This window comes from Suricata suricatta, chromosome 6 (assembly GCF_006229205.1).
Source record: "Suricata suricatta isolate VVHF042 chromosome 6, meerkat_22Aug2017_6uvM2_HiC, whole genome shotgun sequence".
Lineage (NCBI taxonomy): Eukaryota > Metazoa > Chordata > Mammalia > Carnivora > Herpestidae > Suricata > Suricata suricatta.
The window spans coordinates 56,807,513-56,827,274 of record NC_043705.1 but is presented as its reverse complement, the minus strand read 5'-3'; the positions used below and the strand labels follow the sequence as shown (position 1 = coordinate 56,827,274).

The following is a 19,762-nucleotide window of genomic DNA, read 5'->3' as shown; positions in this document are numbered from 1 at the left end:
TTTGCCCACCATGCTTTCCCTAATGCCTAGAATATGCCTGTTTGTTAGCTTACTGAATAAATAAGAAGGTGACTATGAGGACAGAACACTGTAGTCTTTGATAGTCTAAGGATTTAGAACTTTTGAAAAAATTCCAATGAGTGTAGTTTCTGATGACCTTGACATAGCTGGCTCCTGGCTTTTAGAAACTGACTTATTTAGTGGTACACACTAAATTATGAAATGGTCAGTGACACAATTGATTACCTGGGCTATTTTGGGGATTCAGAAATAAAGTTTTGCATATGTCTGTATTCACTATTTTTTTCTCTATATAAAAATCTATGCTAAGTCTATATATATCTTTCTCTCTTCTTCTGCAAAAACAGCAAAACAATACAAAAAAACCCCTTGCATTTTAGCTTTCTTGCAATTTCTTCTTGAAAATGCTTCCTATTCTCCAAGCACAAAATTCTAGTATCAGCTTCACCATTTTTATATTGTTAGGTAAAGTTTCTCAGCATTCCTAGTTGTGATGGAAATTATTTCCTATACCCAGCCTCTTTGTATAAAGGGCTCAGAGCAGCCTGTAACTAAAGCACATACAATAAAATAATAAGAGAAATAGAAATGAAGATTGAGAGACAGAAGATAACATATGAGCTATAATAGATGAACATAGTTACTGATTTTGGCATTGACTTCTACATCAATGAAGGTAAAATTCAGGAACTATGACCAGGTATAATAAATGGGAAGGACAAAGAAAGCTGGTCCTTATAGGAAACAAAATATTTCCTAGCACAAAAATTTAGAAGAAATATATGTGGCAATTTCTAGGGGAGGTGCCATGATATAATAAAAAAAATACCATCAGCATGTCATAAAACAGAAGAGAGGTGATGGGACTTTTAAGGCCTTATGGAACTAAGTTGGCAACAAGGTCCTTTCTGCTAGGACTGCACTAATAAGACATGTGAAAATGTTGTGCCTAGAGCTTGGCACTTCCAATCATTCTTTTTCACTTTCATTAAAAATAGTAATATCATTATACAAAGATTAAAAATAATTATCCTATTGCTCTAAGATTTTGTTTTGTTTTAAGTTATCTCTATGCCCTACATGGAGCTCAAACTCAAGCACTCACTATCAAGAGTCACATGCTCTATCAACTGAGCCAGTCAGGAGCCCCTCTAAGATTGCTTTTCAAATTTTTGCTATTCCTTTCCAACTTCACAATTATACCCATAAAGTCTTCACTTATCATCTACAGCAAAGGCTCTCAATTATAGCTTCCCATTAGAAGCAGTATTATTAAAAATTCTTCTGCCTAGGCACCACCTCTATAGAATCTGATTCAATTTGCTTGAGGATGGGCCCTCAATCAACAGGTAATGCTAATTATGCACCCAGAATGAGATCCACTCATGACCTCAGCATACTCCTCCACATTCCCTGAGCCTCGGTTCTTTCCACTTTGGAGAATGGCTTGTGGGATCCTACCTGTGCCTTCCTCTGGAAAGTCCTTAATTCAATGGACTCAGGATTCTGGGAAGAACCAGAGAAGGCTCTAGGGAGATTGTGAACAGAATCCACTTGGGTGCAGTCCACGTAGAGCTCTACAGAGCCAGCCCCTCGCCGCAAGTTGGTTAGTCTCAGGAGGACCCTGTGCCTCCTGCCGTCAGCCAGATGCAGGTTGTTGAAAACCACCAAATGAATCCTCCCATCATTTTTCAGGTAACGAAGGACAGCTAGAAGCAAGCACATATCAATGAATGTTGAGAAAAGGAGAATGGGGAGCAAGTCTCTGCTGAACAGCCTCTAGGTCACAAGGCTGAGTTACTAGAAACAATGCAAGTTGGAACCATAAATATTCAACACATTTTGTGCCAGGCATTATTCTAGCCACTCATAACCCACTCTGTTGCTGAGGATTTTGTGCTCATGGAAAGACAGACACTAAGTAGCACATCTGAAAATAAATAATTTCAGACAGTGATGAGTACAATAAGCAAGCAGAACTCATCAAAAGTCAATTGAAATCCAAATAAGCTCCTAAAAGCATTAAGTTCATTAATTTCCCAAACATATATTAAGCACTACAATGGAGCTGGGTGCTGCCCTCAGTTGCTTTCACCAGTTAATTTCTAGTCACTGCAACACTGTCAAAATGGCATAACTCCAGATGACAAAAGTGAAAGTCAGGTTAGTGAAGGAACTTATACAACAACATAGTAAGTGGCAGGGTCAGGATTTGAAACTGAGCATGGTTCATTTCATGACTAAAAGAATGAGAGCTATGCACAGGCCTCTGTAAGCATATACTGAATGGAGTTTTGTCATACTGTCCCTTGGCAACCTATCTCAATTTAACAATGAAATTATACTGTGAATTATTATACTCAGTTCAAAAACCGAAGGTATCCATGGTTCTGAAGGACTAGGAAGAAGATCGACTCCCTTATTTTCTGTTTTTTCTTTTTCTATGTAGATAGCTATCTATTCCCTTATCTCCTTAAGCTCAAGCATTTCCACTTCTTGTTAAATAAAAATTCTTATAAATTTTAAGATTCTCGTTTTCTGCCTTGCTTTTTACTCCATACGGTCTTGAATTTATTGAGCCCTGAACTAAAATCTGTTCCTGGATGCTGAGCCTTTGAAAGTAAAGCCCAGCAGGTGAGGTTTACTCTAAAGACCAAAGTGGTTTGCTTCTAAGAACTTACTGAGTCTACCAAGAACACCTCCAGATTCACCCATAGGTACCACTGCCAAAACCAAATTCACTACCAGAAACCATAATTTCAGGAATATGTAAGAAACATTTGGTACAACATATACGTATAGAAGGAGCGGGTGCACTAGCTATTTAAATTTGTGTAATAATGAAATGGGATACTATGGAATAGATGCATATTAAAAACACAGAAACAGTCCCAGTATTTTGTGGAGTAATAAAAAGGTTGAGTCACAGTATAATTTCATTCAGAAAAAATATACAGAAAATTAGAAGGCAATATGTCAACTTTAACATTGTCATTGGTGGGTGCTTGGATGATGTTTTCCTCTTGCTCATCTTCATTGTCTAATTTTTTTTTTTTTACAAGAAACACACATTACTTATACAAAAAAATAAAAAAAGAAGTGAATTATATACATATACCCTGACTGTGCTGCTGTCAAGCTATATGATTTGTAGCAAGTAACTTTGACTGTCTTTCATCAGGTACCTTTCCAGTAGAGTGTAAACGCCAATTTGGTGCTGCCCCATGGAGTAACCAGCATGTTTATGTTACAGTACTGCCATACAAAATAATCACTATGAAACTTTAAGGGTTTATCTGAAGACTTCCTCCAAATGTGTTAGACTATCTAGGTGGATATTCCCACTGCTTCTAAAATCTCACTAGATCTGTTCTTCCATTTGACCATGGCTAGGGAGGGCCAGATGGCCTTAACTTCTGTGATATAGAGAGATGCCCGGAGGAATAAGGAGATCTTCTCTTATGCCCATGTGCTCACCACCGCTCGCTTACCCAGAGAAAGCAATAGGTAAGACCTGGCAGGACAGACTGGCTAAAAGACCTTTCTATGACTCTAATATGAAGCATAGTATTTTATATATGGTGGTATGAAGAGAAAGAGTGGGAAGGAAGAAAGCAGATATGAGTAGAAATTCTTGAGGTATTATAAGTATGGGAAACCCAAGAATTTTTACCTCTTCATTTAATATTGTTGAGAATTTAAATAGTAACAGCACAGCTGGAAATTGAAGGCATATATCGTTCCCAAAAGAGGGAGGAAACTGACCAAAGCATATGGACTAATTCAACTTTTAGCAGCTCATTTCTTTTGTTTTGAACTATTTTACAAATCCTGGAGGTTTCAGGCCAGTGAGATTGCCACTTGGGCCGCCAAGCCTCAATTCGCTGATAGACACGTATACTCAACATCTCCTTACTCTCTTTACACCACAACCTTAGTGCGTCATGTTAACAGTTTAAGAGGACACACACAGTGTCTTAAAACAAATAGCCTTGGTTTTCTTCCCCAAATTGAGATTTCTGTGGAATTCAAAGGAAACATATTTTCATGGGCATCTTGCCTGACTTTAACAGGCTTTCCAGGGCATGTGGGCCATGATTTATTTTCATAACTGAATCACTAAGTTTAATTTTATAAATAGTACCCAGTAGAGCACTATACACACAACAGGTACACATTAAATGTTGTGAACATGAACTTCCAATGAATAAAATGATTGCATGGAAAGTGTTCCAGATATAAATTATAAAGTTTAGAGAGGGGCAATTCAGTACCTATTGCAGGGAGCAAAGCCTACTGCTGTGCTCATGCTGTTCTTTAAGGGGATTCTGTGCTTCTGCCTGGCTTTGTGTTCCAGGGCAATGCCGAAATGGCAAATCCCTCATCCTCCTAGATCATGTGACAATGGCAAGAGGAAACAAAAGGAAAAGAAGAATCATGGACTTCCATCTTCAAAATGTCTGTTAGCAGAAATATTATCAAGTGCTTTGACATTTACCATTCTTCATATTTGATCCAGTGATTCTCATTTCTCTTATGGATTCCATTTTTCATTTTTCTTTTTGATTGCAAACTAAGGAGTTTCAATGCTTCAGTGCTTCAATACTTATTGTATCTTCAGAGCAGTAAGACTACCCCAGAGGGCAGACAGGCACCTACTCAGGAAACTCACTGTTTTCACATCAGTCACACTGAGTCCAGAAGCAGTCTAAAGCTCTGGCTCTAGGAACCTGCGGCCTGCTGGGTGGAAGTTTCCCTGACCTTCTCCAGAGACACCGTTGGAGCAGGAGAGGACAGATGTGGCTGCTTTCCTCTCTCTGCCCCCCTTTTCCAGTGCGCATCTTGCCCTATATTAATTTTTTTAATGTTTACTTATTTTTGAGAGAGAGACACACACAGAGTGTGAGCAGGGGAGGGTCACAGAGAGAGGGAGACACAGAATCAGAAGCAGATTCTAGGCTCTGAGTTGTCAGCACAGAGCCTGACACGGGGCTCGAACCCACGAACTGGGAGATCATGACCTGAGCTGAAGTTGGCCGCTTAACTGACTAAGCCACCCAGGCGCCCCTCACCTTGCCCTATCTTAGCGCCACACACACAGCAGAGAGAGTAAAACAGAGGGGAGACTACAGAGCTAGTAACATCAAGGGTCCAGTAGGAGTGCAAAGCCAGTCCCCTGAAGCTGCAAGGACCGCAAGGAGTGGCCTTTTCTGGGTCAACCACACCTCTACCGTCACCAGCTCCAGGAGCACTGCACTCAGGAAAACAGTCATCGTACAGCTTTGTTTCTTCAGCTGTGGCGCACTGCGTTCTCTTACTCCCTCTCCACTCACCAGGAGCTGAAACCAGTCCGTTTGGTGATACTGACTTAAAACCACAGGTCTTCAAATGGCGTTTCCGCCTCCACTCCGTTCTATCACTGGCTTTGTCCACCACGTTCCCGCCTCACCTTCCCACTGAAGGTTTCTCTCTGCACAATTGTCTCGACCGACAGCTTGAGCTCCATATAGGACTCTTCTGACCAAGTTATTGCCTTCTCAAAGCCACACACAGGCAAGCAAGTGAAATCTTTAATAGGTCCCTAGTGGTTCCTAAATAACATCTACTCTCCTGATCCCAGGACTGGCTGCAACCTTTCCCCTGCCTTCATGACCCAGCCAAGCTGAACAACCAGATTAGGTTTTCACCCCTCCCTAATTTCATTTGCCCTCCCTTGTCCTTCCCCTGTGTGGAATGCTCTCTGCTCCATGGCTCTCTTTCCTGATCCATCATGACTACACATCTGAAATGAAGATCCAGCTCAAGTGCACCCTGCTTCCTGAAGCCTTCCTTCTGCCCCTTGGCTGGCAGCTGTCTTCATTCCTAGTTCTGTACCCCTTTGTCGGGACTTTTCCAGCTGTACTTTTCCAGGACTCAGAGTCCAGTCTTGGCTCAGATACTTAATAGCTATGTGACCTTGGGCCTGTTCATTTTTGTTAAGTGTCCATTTCTTAAACTATTAAATGGACCTAATAAGAATGCCTTTCCTATCTGCTTTGGTTTTCAGGGGTGGTCAAATAAGAAAATGCAAAAACCACGAACTGCTATACAAATGTAGGTATTAGTGTATCTACTCATTTCTTATCTTCACTACTAGGGCATAAAGTCTGGGGCTAGGATTCTAATTTTTATTACTTTTCTCACATCCCATAGCATTTGAAAACACCACAGATATTTATTGAATAACAAGTAGATAAAATAGAGTATTCATGTATCCACTTTGATTTTTTAAGCCCACAATCTCTTAAACAATGCGAGGGGCAGTTTCTACTGGTTTATCTTTTACCAATCCTTTCCTTCTAAACTTAGTATCTCTGTACCACAGACAAGTTGGGGCCTGATTTTATGGCTCCACTTCCATGCCTGGATACCAGCCTGACACAAGGCCATGTAGCGCAGCCTGATTAAATACCAGCTCTGTGACTGGCAAGAGACAAAAGCGCAAACCCAAGCCATGAAGATTTGAAATATTGCTTTCTTGGAAAAGAACTTTCAAAGGGTGCTTTTCGAAAAAGTGACCTTGGTAGTTAAAAATATGATGATGTACTGAATGTCAGAGCAATGAAGTAGGGTGCCAGCTTTAAAGAACTGGAAACGGTAATATTTTGTCTACTTGGGCAAAAGAGCTGAGTGACCTGGCCTGCAAGCAGCAAACGTGTGAAGGTAGTCCGGGCCTCTCTGCTTTGCTTGGCAGATGGCTTTGCACTTTGGCACTTTTAAATATATGATGAAAGCCATCGCTGTCAACCTTTCCTCTACTTTTTAAATAATTGTACATTTAAAAAAGGCCTTTTGGCCATTAATGTCACTTGTGATGGATATTCTTGTTTGCCTTTGCTTATTTATCTTTATGCCCTGTACACTGGATCTTTGTAACTTTATATGCTTTGGAAATGCATATAAAAAGTAAGCCATTAAATTGCTTTTCCTGAAAGTACCCAGGGTGACTCCCAGGTGGGATGAATGCTGTGGGGAGGTTTTGAAATTTTCTTATTGCAGTTTGAACAAATGTAAAGTACACAGAGTACATGTGTGTATACACACACGCACACACAGCAAAGAAACCATCCAAAGGAAGCACAGCAATTAAACATCTGCAGAGGGCTTTATATCGTGAGAAGTTCGGAGATTCATCACGTAGACGACGATGGGCGACGAAAACCATGAGGGTGCGCGAAATCCCAAGGTCATGTTACAGGAGGGAGGTGCAGAGCAATTCCTTAAGCATTCATGGAATCTCTCTGGCCTTAAGCAGAGCCACAGAATATGAATGCTGCAAGTCAACTAGCTCAATATCTCATTTCACAAATCCCTTTAATAAAAGTTTAGCCTCTACCAGCACATTTCCAGGAACACGGAACTAATTACTTTGCAAGGAAACCTATTTCACTTTTGGATTGCTCTCCAAGATTTTCCTGACACAAGGCCAATATCTGTTGTTCCCCCTGACTTCCACCAATGGGTCCTAACTGTTCTTCAGAACTACAGACAGAAGTCTTATCCTTAATCCAAATGATATTCTAATATTTTAAGGCAACTTTCATCTCTCTCATGTCTTCTATCTGGCTCCTTTATTTCTCTAGATCTCTTAACATTTTGATTTGTCAGGTCATAAAAAAAATGGGGTCCAGAGGGCTGTTGTTTTGGTGACCCTCCTTGTAATCTCTGACATGAGAGGGTCATTGTGAAATTTGTTCTGGATGAGTATGGTGGGACTATTAGCTTCCTTAATCTGGCCAAGTGAATGCATTAATGAAGCCTAAAATTTGTCTTTATTTTTGAGAGAGAGAGAGAGAGAGAGAGAGAGAGAGAGAGAGAGAGAGAGCGCGCGCGCGAACGAGCGAGCTGGGGAGGAGCAGAGGTGGGGGGGGGGGAGACACAGAATCTGAAGCAGACTCCTGGCTCTGAGCTGTCTGCACAGAGCCCAACGCAGGGCTTGAACCCACAGACTGTGAGATCATGACCTGAGCCGAAGTCAGATGCTTAACCGACTGAGCCACCCAGGTGCCCCAATGAAGCCTAAAATTTAAGGAGACTCTTTTGTAATGATGACAGGTGATATATTTTAATTTTAATTGTTAGAGAGAACATGAAAGAGGGGGAGAAGGGCAGAGGTGGAGAGAGAATCCCAAGTAGCTCCATGCTCAGTGTGGAGCCCGACACGGGGTTAGATCTCACAACCCTGGTATCATGATCTGAACTGAAATCAACAGTTGGACACTCAACCAATTGAGCCATCCAGGATCCCCTTAAGAAGAGTTTAGGGGTGCCTGGGTGGCTCAGGTCATGATCTCGTGGTTCATGGGTTCAAGCCCTGCATCGGGCTCTGTGCTGAGAGCTAGCTCAGAGCCTGGAGCCTGTTTCAGATTCTCTCTGACCCTGTCTCTGACCCTCCCCTGCTCACACTGTCTCTCTCTGTCCCTCAAAATTAAATAAAAAACATTAAAAAAAAAAGACTTTAAAAAATTACTACTGTATCTGGTGTCAGGCACTGTGCTCAACACTAGTTGGTTCTTAATGTTGACTAGACCTCTTAGGATAGTTCTCCCACAGCCTGTATGTCAGCAATTTACATTTCACCCCCTGGTGATGGATTTACATTTATTCTTGTTAAATTTCATCTGATTGTGGTGTATTGCAGCAGACTGGTAGGACCTTGTTACACTTGATGATGGCATCCAACCCGTTCAACTGTCTTTTCCAACTATGTGCCATTTGCAGAAATGATAAAATACTATTTATGTCTTCACCTAAGTCACTGATATGGTGAAGGGTTCAATGCCCAAGAGAGAGCCTTGTCAAAAACCACTAGACGCTTTGCTGTATAACAATGTACTAACTCCTAACAGTACTATTTATCTAGCTTATTCTTTTTTATACTATCCAGAAATGTACCATCAGTGACTTCAAAAAAACTATTTTCTGATATCAAGATACAATATGCTCACAGCATCTTTTTGATCTCAGCTTAGAAATTTTACTTTAAAAAAGTTGGGGATGACTTCTTTTTAGTGAACTCATTTGCTTTCAAATATTCCCCATTCTTTTTTTCCAGGCAATACCAAGATACAAAAGTAATAATATAACCTTCCAGGAATTTGTTCTAAAGTTCACTAGTTTCATTTTCTATACAAGACCATCTTAAAACTGAGCGAATTCAAGGGCATCTCATAGGAATACTATGAAGACCACTAGAGATAATGAGTGTTGAGCCTTTAGAACAGTTCTGGTACACTAGATGGGCCCTATAAATATTATTCATGTTTGAGCCACCTCATTTTCCCTCTTCATCACTGGGCTCAAAATCCTAATTTTTTAAGGAGGGGGGAGATAATCTTAAGCAGACTCCATGGCCAGTGCAGAGTCCAATATGGGGCTCAATCTCCAGAACCCTGAGACCACGACCTGAGCGGAAATCAAGAGTTGGACACCTAACTAAGCCACCCAGGTGTCCGCAGAATTCTAGTTTTAAAACTCTTCTGGCTCTCTCATGCTGTGTTTCTCTTTAGCCCACAGACTTCTGAACCATCACTCTGAATTACTTGATATGTCCTATATTAATGCTAAGGAGCTTGACTGTCTGAGGTCATTACTGCAAATTCTTGGGGTTCCCTTCATTTCCATAGCAACAAGTTGTCTTTTAATTTTTTTAATGTTTATTTATTTTTGAAAGGGAGATATGCTGAGAGCAGGAGAGGGGCTGTGAGAGAGAGAGAGAGAGAGAGAGAGAGAGAGAGAGAGAGAGAGAGGGAGGGAAACCCTAAGCTGTTAGCACAGAGCCCACCATGGGGCTTGAACCCACAAACCCTGAGATCATGACCTGAGCCAAAGGCAGATGTTCAACTGACTGAACCACCCAGGTGCCCCCCACGTTGTTCTTCTGTGGCAACCAAACTTAGACTAAAGAAGCAGTTCTTGTTTTTGTTTTTTTGTTTTTTTCCCCCCACTGAAAGGTGAAGGTCTCATCAAGCCAGACCAAGAGTTCACCAAATCATCTTTGGAAGATAGTTCCCTAATAAAATAGACATCTCTCTCCCTTTTATTTCTTTCTACCCATCTTATAGAAGCACAGAGAAGATATTGAAATTTTTATTGAGCTTCATAGTCTAAAAATTTTCACTTTATATAATTCAGTTCTTGCAATTAACCTGTGAGGTAGCTATTATCACCCCCACTAGAGAGACAGTAAACCAAGGCTAAGCAATTCAGAGACATATTCATGGGGACAGAGCTGTTAAGAATTCTAACCATGACTCAAACTCAAAATTCTAACTGGAAAGTTGTCTATACCAGATATAAGAAAAATATCAACCAGATCTTCTGTCCAGCCAGGTGGCTTCTGTAGAGTGCTTATTTCTATCAAGACTGTACCACCTGGGTTACTAACAATCTGATAAATCATTTATACCAAAAAGATAAATCATTTTATTTCAATTATAAATAAATCATTTATCATTTCCTTTATATCCTCATCCAAATGGTCTTCAAATTCATTCATTCATTAGCGCATTTGAGCCAGAACTAATGTGCCTGACAGCGTACATCCAGAATTTTCCTAACAGCATATGTCTTCTTTAATAAACAAGGCTACTCTTCTCAGCCTCCATTTATTCTACTCACTTTGCTCATGAACTACTTTGTGTACAAGGCACTGTGCTAGGGGCTGCAAAGGGGAGTTAAAGGATACTTTGTCCCTGCCTTAAGGGAGCTTACAACCACCTGGAGAGAAGATTTCAAGTGCAAGGCAAACTAAGATTAGTACCTTCTACAGAAATCATATAATAAAAGAAGTCAGAAAGAATTCCAGAGCGGTCCTGCATCTTTAGAATTTTGCTGTCTATGGTGCAGGAACGGTAGCAGTCGGGGGCGGAGGACAGGAGTAAAAGGATAAAGGACGACAGACAACATGAGTCGGCCCAGGGAATGGCAACTAGTCCATCTAGCTCAAGCACAGGCTACACGGAGGGTTGGAAGGAGGGATAAATTGCAAAGGCTGATTGCAATCCAACAGAAAGCTCTGACAGCTCAGCAGGGACACCTATACCTTACTTGGTTTGGAATGGGAAGCTACTAAAGATCTCTGCCCTCAGGTATAAATTCACCCAAGTTATGCTTATAAACAATAATGAGGCAGTCATGGGAAGGGTGACTTGTAGAAGCAGGGGGCTCAGTGGCAAACTTGTGTTTCATAGTCTTCATGGAATACATTTTACTTTATCGTAGGAGCTCATCTAGAGACCTTGACGGTGACCGGGGTTCACCTTCCAGGAAGGCAATTCTCCTTGACCCTCCACATACTAAGTCAGGACTGCATGGCCACTACCAGGCACCTCGATGGGGAGTCACAACCACATCCCCGTCTCTCCCACGGAAGTGACGGGCCCAGTGACTACTTCGTGTTCCAGGCAGGAGGCTACTGCTCCTTCCCAGAGCCTTCAGGCTCACTGTGTTGGCAAATAGCTTTACTTTTGCTATTGTCCAGTGAAACTTCTCTAGGTCAAATTCCTCCACTCCCCCACCTCCGGTATAACTTCCTCTTTGTGTTCCAACAATTTTCATCTCTGGATTGTGTTATAAAGTATTTTTAAAAAAAGAGTCCTAACAACTATTTATCTCCTCTAACAGCTCGGAGGGTGGAGAGGTGTTCATCAAACCTTTCATCTTCTCTAACATGGAGATCAGCTAGTGCTTACAGCTGAATCACATGACATGTGTTGCTCAAAGCAAACACTAAAAACACCCTTACCTCTCCATCTTGCTACTTAGTGCTATCTCTGCTCATATCGAGTCAAAAGAAACAATCAGTTCCTGGGAATTTGCTGCCTTGTGTTTCCAGGCAACACAGATTTTCCACAAGGTGCTCACACATACTGGCCCATTTTGAAATGGAGAGGGTGAAAAGCTAGGAGCAGAGTTTTTCACTCCACAGAGGGCCTTGTAGTCACCAAGTTGCGTGAGCTCAACAAAAATCTTTCAATGCATGTAAAATACAGTTTTGTGGAAGCCATTGATCTTTAGCTAAAGGAGGGTGGTTTTCAGGGATCACAAACTGAGTAGCCTGGTTATTAGAGCATGGGCAGTTCAGGGACGTGAGGCCTGATTCAAGGCAGAGAGATCTGTGAAGTTACCTCCCACCAGGGTTGCAGATGGGGCAAAGAGGGCAGGAATGATTAGACAGTCTGCTGCGCCATGTCCCCATATTCCCTTCACCATGTAAGACCTCAACCCAGCCCCTGAGGCCCGAGGGGCAGAGAGAGAGAGAGAGAGAGAGCGCGAGCGCGCGCGCGCGCGCGAGAGAGAGAGAGAGAGAGAGAGAGAGAGAGCGAGCGCGAGAGAGAGAGAGCGCAAGCGCGAGCACGAGCGCACACATGAATGTGAACAGCAAGTTCCTTCTTGCTTTTAACTGTCTAGTCCCATGAAAGCTAAGAATCAGGAATTTCTCAGTTCTTAATATTTGAAAATTTACATGTTTGATCATAATTAGAATCTGATAGAGAGTCTGAACCACTCAAAGTAAAGCAAACTGAAACAAACATAAGATCTAGCCAGAAGGACCAGTCCTTCTTTTTATATTAAAAGCATGTGGCAGCAGGAACACGTATCTGTCACATTCCTCAATAAGCAGGAACAGGTGTTGTCCCCAGGGCACGGGTAGAAGAGAAGGAGATGAAAAAGGAGTGACCTGAGAATCAGTATTTGTAGTAACTCACTTCGACAGCAAAACATTTGACAGCAAAGCAACCAGAGGACAGACCTGTGTAAACTGGGATGAAACAGATGGAAGAGTGCTGTTCAGCTAGTTCTACTGACTGAGGTATGTTCTCTCCATCACGTCCAGGGAGGTGCTTGCAGAGCTGGGACTTAGGTCTGCTGAGCCACATGCTTCCAAGAGACAGAAGAATGGAGTGGGTGGCTGTGAGAGGCTGGATGTTTGTGCCCCTTCCTCCCCCCAAATTCAGAAGTTGAAGCTCTAACCCCTCAATGTGGTGGTACCAGGAAGTAGGCCTTTGGGAAGTAATTACATTTAAATTCGGTCATGAGGATGGGACCCTCAGGATGGCATTAGTGTCCCTATAAGGAAAGAAGACAGAGAGCTTGCTCTCTCCACTGGCACATACTGAGGAAGGGCCACAGGAGGACGTGGTGAGAAGGTGGCAGGACCCAGGCTTTCTCCATGAACAAGATCTGCCGGCACTTTGATCTTGGACGTTTCAGCCTCCAGTACTGTCAGAAATGAAGGTCTCTTGTTTGAGCCACCCAGGCTATGGTATTTGTTGAGACAGCTTGAACTAAGTCAGTGGCCTAATGGACCTAGGTTCTGTCACTTACCCAGCTGGACAGAGACTAACAGGAGGATGGGACAATGTCAAAGGGCATTTTGGTCACAAACAATTCTTCATTTTCTCTCCAAATTATCAACTCACCGTCCCTAGACAGGTCGATGTACAATGAGAAGAATTTGGTATTGAAAACTGACATGGATGGTGGGTGAGTATAAAATGGTAGGGGGGAACCATCTAAATGCAAGATCCCAAATGCTGGAATAGGAAAAGACGACTCTTAGGAAAATGATTTCTGCAAATGTACTTACCTTTGTTTAAGCGTCCCATCACAGTGAATTCAAAATATTTGCTGCCGTCAACGGAAGAATAAAGGCCCAAGATGGTGGATGAACTTTTAGACTGCAGCTTGAAAGTGGAGATCACATAGACCTCATTCAAGGTGGGATCTGTCAGGATTGGCTGCAGAACAGCTGGGTTCAGCCTCTGGCTGGACGATGGGAGAAGGTCCAAGACTAGGGAAAATGGGGAGAAAGGGACAATCCATGAAAGACGTTTGGGACGAATGTTTTTTGAGGGGGCACAATTTGACAGTAAGATCTACGTAAATGAACACTGTTACCATTTACATTGCTAAACTCACCAGTTCTTCCTCATCATTCTTATAGTGGGTGGATATTTGAACCAGAAAAAATTAAGCATAATCTTCATTACTAGGTCATGAACCCCCAAGAAAAGACTAAATTTACAAACTATAAATTGCATTTGGCCCAAAAAGTGGCTCTGAAAAAGCCTGCTAGGAAAAGCACTAGAGACTTACAGCCAAGGGAGACAGGTGAGAACACGCAAGTCATTCTCTTATGTCCCCAGGTAGCAAATGTCTGCCTTAGGGTTCTCGCGGACCCCCTGGACCAGAGCCGATTACAGTTTCCTGGTCTGTGAAAAAGGACACTGGGCATGCAGCACAAAGCATGGATGTGGTAGACACACTGTGTCAGCAAATGATTTGCTGTCTTTGTGAGACCTAAGTGTTTCTTTTGTGCATATACAGTTCTCCAATATTTCTCTGCTAAAAATCCTGATGCAGGGGTGCCTGGATGGCTCAGTTGGTAGAGTAGGAGACTCTGGATCTCAAGATTTTAAGTTCAAGCCCCACAATGGATGTAGGGCTTACTTAAAAGAAATCCTGAGGTACAACAACAGTGAGGTTTCTTTTTCTCAAGTGTAAGCTGACTAGAACCTGCATTAATATTTACATATATCTCTATACAGAGATCGATTATAGACACATATACATATTTGTAGGATTCTTGAGAGCTATTAGAATATACATCCAGAGTTATCTAAAAGGCAAAGGCCAAATGGGTAATAGTCACTTCAAGTTACTTCGTATTTCTGTTGGTTTATACAAATATTGTTTAAACAAGTCCAAAGCCTGAAGGACTTCAGCCTTTAAAGCTGTTTTCTTTTCCAAATTTCTTTTTTAAATTTATATCCAATTATTAAGAACAATTCCATATACAATTCAATGCTCAACAGAAGAAATGTACTCTATTTTTTTATGTTTATCTATTTGTTTTTATTTATTTTTCAAATTTACATCCAAGTTAGTTAGTATATAAGGGATTTCAGGCGTAGATTCCTTAATGCCCCTTACCCATGTAGCCCATCTCCCCTCCCATCACCCCTCCAGTCACCTTCTGTTCTCCATATTTAAGAGTCTGTGATGTTTTGTCCCTAACGCTGTTTTCTAGATACAAAAATCTGGTTATGAAAAGGGTAGTAGTATCCAAAATTTATAAAGAGCTTACAAATCAATAAAATAAGCAATAGAAAAATGGACACAGAACATGAAAGAGCAATTTACAGAAAAAGTTACAATGGCAAATAGGTACTTTGTGTGTGTGTGTGTGTGTGTGTGTGTGTACACATTACTGGATCTAGAAAACAGCTCTAGAGGCTGAAGTCCTGCAGGCTGTGGTGTGTACGTGTACACACACACACACACACACACACACACACACGCATGCACCACACAAGTTCATATGCTTAACTAAAGATGGAGGAATTGCTAACTTGAACAGTAAGGTATTGTTCTCACCATCTGATTGTAACAACAATTAATATAATAATACCCAAAGATATTCATTACTGGTGGTAATTCTCAAATTTCTATTTAATTAGGAATTAGGAGAAAATGTAACTGTAAGAGGTGGGAAACCAAAGCCCTGTTAGCGTAGCACTTTGTTATGAAAACATCAACTGTCTTTAGCAGAGAAAGAAGGGCTTGACAGAGATCAAGGAGACTGCAGCCATCCAAGCCATCCTGTAGCATTGCATCTGTTCAACAAATTATTGTTTATAAAAGACTGGATGCAGCTTAAGTGTCCTTTATTAGAGCCCTGGATAAATAAACTTTAGTCTCTCCCAAAAGTGGATCAAAAAGGGTAATGGAGCTGAATACTTACAGATATGGAAGATGTTCATGATATACAGAATTGAAAAAGTCATAAGACTATACGTATAACATGACCCCATTTGAAATCTTATTTCCAAATGAAAATATTTGAAAGACAACACAACAGAACCTAAATGAATGGTAGAATTATATGACCTAGAGATAGCTATGTTTATTTTTCATTTTTTGCTTATGCATTTTTTAATTTTTATTTTTACAATTGAATAGGTGTTGCTTTTGTAATAAGAAAAAATAAACAAAACTTTTAAAACCAACAGGCAAAAACTTCATTACTCAAAAATGTCCACTCTTTAAGAGACAATCTGTCTTCATACTGGATGTGTATGGTTTCTTCCCCATGTACTTAGGACCTTACAAAATAATGAATTTAATACTAGAAGTAATGGAAAGCAAAGCATCTATTATGTTCCTCCCAGGACTTCACCTTCCCCCCATAACATGAAGACTGCTGCCTACTGTACCTCAAAAGGGAAATAGAATTTTTTCATTTCCAGAGAATTGCAAGCTACACATTTCCACCAGCAAGAGCAAAGGGAAATGAAACTGTAGGTCGCAAAATTCCATTCAGGACAAGGCATCTGCTGCTGTGTGTTTAAGGTATGAGAACTGCATTCAACACTAAACTCTTGCTATTCTGGATTCTTGCTTTGATTATGATTATGCTCATGATTTAGCTTAAGCTAAATTTACCCTATTTCAATCTGTAAGGTTCATCTAATCCACTGGCTTCTCTCTCAAGAGGCAGAGTTGGGATTAGTTAGTAATGAGTTTCAAGAGTGTTTTGAAACGGAAATGAGACACAACAATTTTCAATTAACGTTATTACATTTTTGTAATAGTGCCAGGATCTAAGCACAGCCTTCTAGTGTTAGAGGTGAAATTACTACTACCAATCAGCCCAACTACCATGGTATGAACAAAGACAGCTGATGATGATAAGACTAATTAACTCAGTATAAGAATCTACCAGAAACTTAACTTAATCTGATCTACAACAAGTCAGTTAACTAGATAATTTAGGTAATAGAGCCTGCAGCACACCACGAAGCTGTGTGTTCACATCAGGAATTCATACAACACAAATATTAACCCATAAGTTCAAAACTGCCAAATAATATCTGCATTCAGAAAACTTTTGAATTGTATTGAAAAGTTTCCTTTTTAATGTTCATTTATTTTTGAGTGGGGAAGGGACAGAGAATGAGAGAGAGGATCAGAAGTGGGTCCACACTGGCAGCAGAGAGCCCGATGCAGGGCTTGAACTCACAAACCTCAACATTGTGACCTGAGCCAAAGTTGGACACTTAACCAAGTCACCCAGGCACCAGAAAACCTCCCTTTTCTAACATCAAAAAACCAAAGACAAAATAAAAAGAACAAAAATAAACAAGTGGGTCCTCAAACTAAAGAGCTTCTGAGACCATCAACAAAATGAAAGACAACCTACTGAATCAGAGAAAATATTTACAAATCATATCTGATAAGGGGTCAATACCAAAATTATATAAAGAACTCCTACAGCTTAATAGCAAAAAAATAAAAATAAAAAATTTAAAAAATCCAATTTTTCAGTGGGGGAAAAAATCTGAACAGATGTTTTTTCCCCCCAAAGACGACACAAAGATGAACACTGGGTGTTCTATGTAAGCAGTGAATCATGGGAACCTACTCCCCAAACCAAGAGCACACTGTATACAGTGTGTGCTGGTTAACTTGACCAATTATCCTAAAAAGACACACAGATGGCTAAGAGGCCCGTGAGAAGATGTTCAACATCAGTCATCATCAGGGAAATTAAAACTACAAAGAGTTACCATTTCACACCTGTTGGAAAAATTATTACCAAAGAAAAATATCAAATGTTGGCAAGGATGTGGAGAAAAGGGAAGTCTCGTGTACTGCTGGCTGGAATGTAAATTGGTGCAACCACTATGGAAAACAGTACAGAGGATCGGCAAAAAACTAGAGGTAGAACTACATATGATCCAGCAACTCGACTTCTGGGAATTTATCCAAAAGCCCTAAAAACACAAATTTGAAAAGATATATCCAGGTTCATCTTCACTGCACCATTATGTACCATAGTCGAGATATGGAAACAATAGAAGTGTCCATTAATAGATGGATAAAGAAGATGTGATATATGTACATCATGGAATATTACTTAACCATAAAAAGGGATGAAACCTTACCATTTGTGACAACATGGAGGGACCTCAAGGGCATTATGCCAAGTGAAATAAATCAGACACAGAAAGACAACTACTGCATAATCTCACTTTTTATGTGGAAACTAAAACAGCCAGCCAAGCTCACAGACAGCGAGCTTACTGGGGTGGGGTGGGGGTGGGGGGCCGGTAGAGATGAAAGGTGTCCGCTTGTAAAACAAATAGGTCATGGGGACTTAAAGTACAGCATACCGATTACAGTTAATAATACAGTATTGCATATTTGAAAGTTGCTAAGAGACCTGCAAAGTTTTTATCATAGAAAATATTTTTTTTTTGGTAATGGCATATGGTGACAGATGTTAACCAGCTTTATTGTGGGGATCATTTCACAAGGTATGCAATTTTGGAATCATTATGTTTGTTGTTCACCTGAAACAGATATACCCTTCTGTGTCAATTACACTTCAATTAAAAAAAAAAAAAAGCCTTCTTTCTTACCTTCTTCGAAGAGAGGTCACAATGAATAAATACAGAATACGGTATTTCAAGTCAAACTAAATGCAGTGTATTATTACTTACCCTCTGAAACCACTATTCTGGTTGCCTAGTCTGAAATCAAAAGGAGTTATTTGGTGAAATCAAAGGTTAAATGGGTTATTACTGCAATGGGAGAGGAACTGAAAACTTCCCTCAGGGGCATTCTTCACTCCGGCTTTGTGAGGAAGAACAATTTTTACTTCAACCTGTGTGACTCCTTCTGCTTTATGTAGCGCCGCAGTAACAGTCACCAGGTGAAGGTAATCACTGGAGGGCTGGTTAGAGGCCTACCATCTTTTCTTAAATAATTTATTTCTTTTGGCCTTCTCACTCACTCACTCACTCACTCACACACACACACACACAATGAGTAAAATACAGTAAATCAGTTTAAGCTAAGAGTGTCCTGCCCAATGGTTATTTTCACCCCATCTCACACTGAGGTTTGGAGATTATTTAGCTATCTTTTCAAGGTATTTATTGAATTTTTAGCTCTAGAAAAGAAACACCGACTTCTTAGTCCTTCCTGCTCTATCACAGGAATCAAGAGATCGTGCCGACTCCGAAAGATGGTTTTGGGGTTCAAAGAGCAGAAAAGAGCGAGTCGCGGGGCAAATAGACTAAAGTTGTGTGCGCCTTTCTCGGGAACGTCGTTGACGCCGGGTCAGACGGTTTAGGGGGCAAAGGCTTAGGGGATGGCCGGCCAGGGAGGGCCGCAGGGGACAGAACCTAGATTTCAGGATTTGTTAGGGGTCTAGCGCCGTGTGCTCAACTCTGAAAAGAACTCCACTTCTTTGCCTGGACTGAAAAGTTTCGAATCCCCTAATCGGTTGTTTAGGGAATTAAGCTCATCGCTGGCTAATCGACTCTCAGAAAAATGCTGTACTCCCCAATCACAAAACGCTGGGACTCGGAGCCCCGAGGGTCAGAGAAGCGCCGATGGAGGCCCCGGAGAGCCAAGGGCCGAGCAGCGCGCGCGGAGCTGGTCCCTCCTGCCGTCCGAGCGCCGCGCGAGAGAGGAACGCGGGGCTCGTCGCCCCCGCCCCCCGCCAGCCCACTTACCCTGCGGGGTGGCCTGGGCGCCGGCCCCTAGGCACGGCTGCAGGGCCAGGTGCAGCAGGAGGAAGGCGGCTCCGCGCGGGGCCAGCATATTCGCTCTTCCTGCGAGCCGCGGCCGCCCGCGAGCGAGGCGGCTTGGCGGTGCCTCGGGGTCCCCAGCTGCGAGCTGCCCCTCC

General features: G+C 41.5%; 1 protein-coding gene across 1 annotated transcript in view; it reads right to left on the bottom strand.

Annotated features, from left to right (window-relative positions):
- Positions 1-19,687, bottom strand: part of THBS4 (thrombospondin 4) — a 42,654-nt gene extending 22,967 nt beyond the window's left edge. Inside the window, exons 1-3 of the mRNA XM_029942501.1 lie at positions 19,590-19,687; positions 13,652-13,855; positions 1,483-1,730 (exon numbers count right to left, since the gene is read on the bottom strand). Coding sequence (XP_029798361.1) covers positions 1,483-1,730; positions 13,652-13,855; positions 19,590-19,677 — 540 coding nt within the window. The 5' untranslated portion in view covers positions 19,678-19,687. The remainder of the gene's footprint in view (positions 1-1,482; positions 1,731-13,651; positions 13,856-19,589) is intronic.
- Between the last annotated feature and the right edge of the window lie 75 nt (positions 19,688-19,762).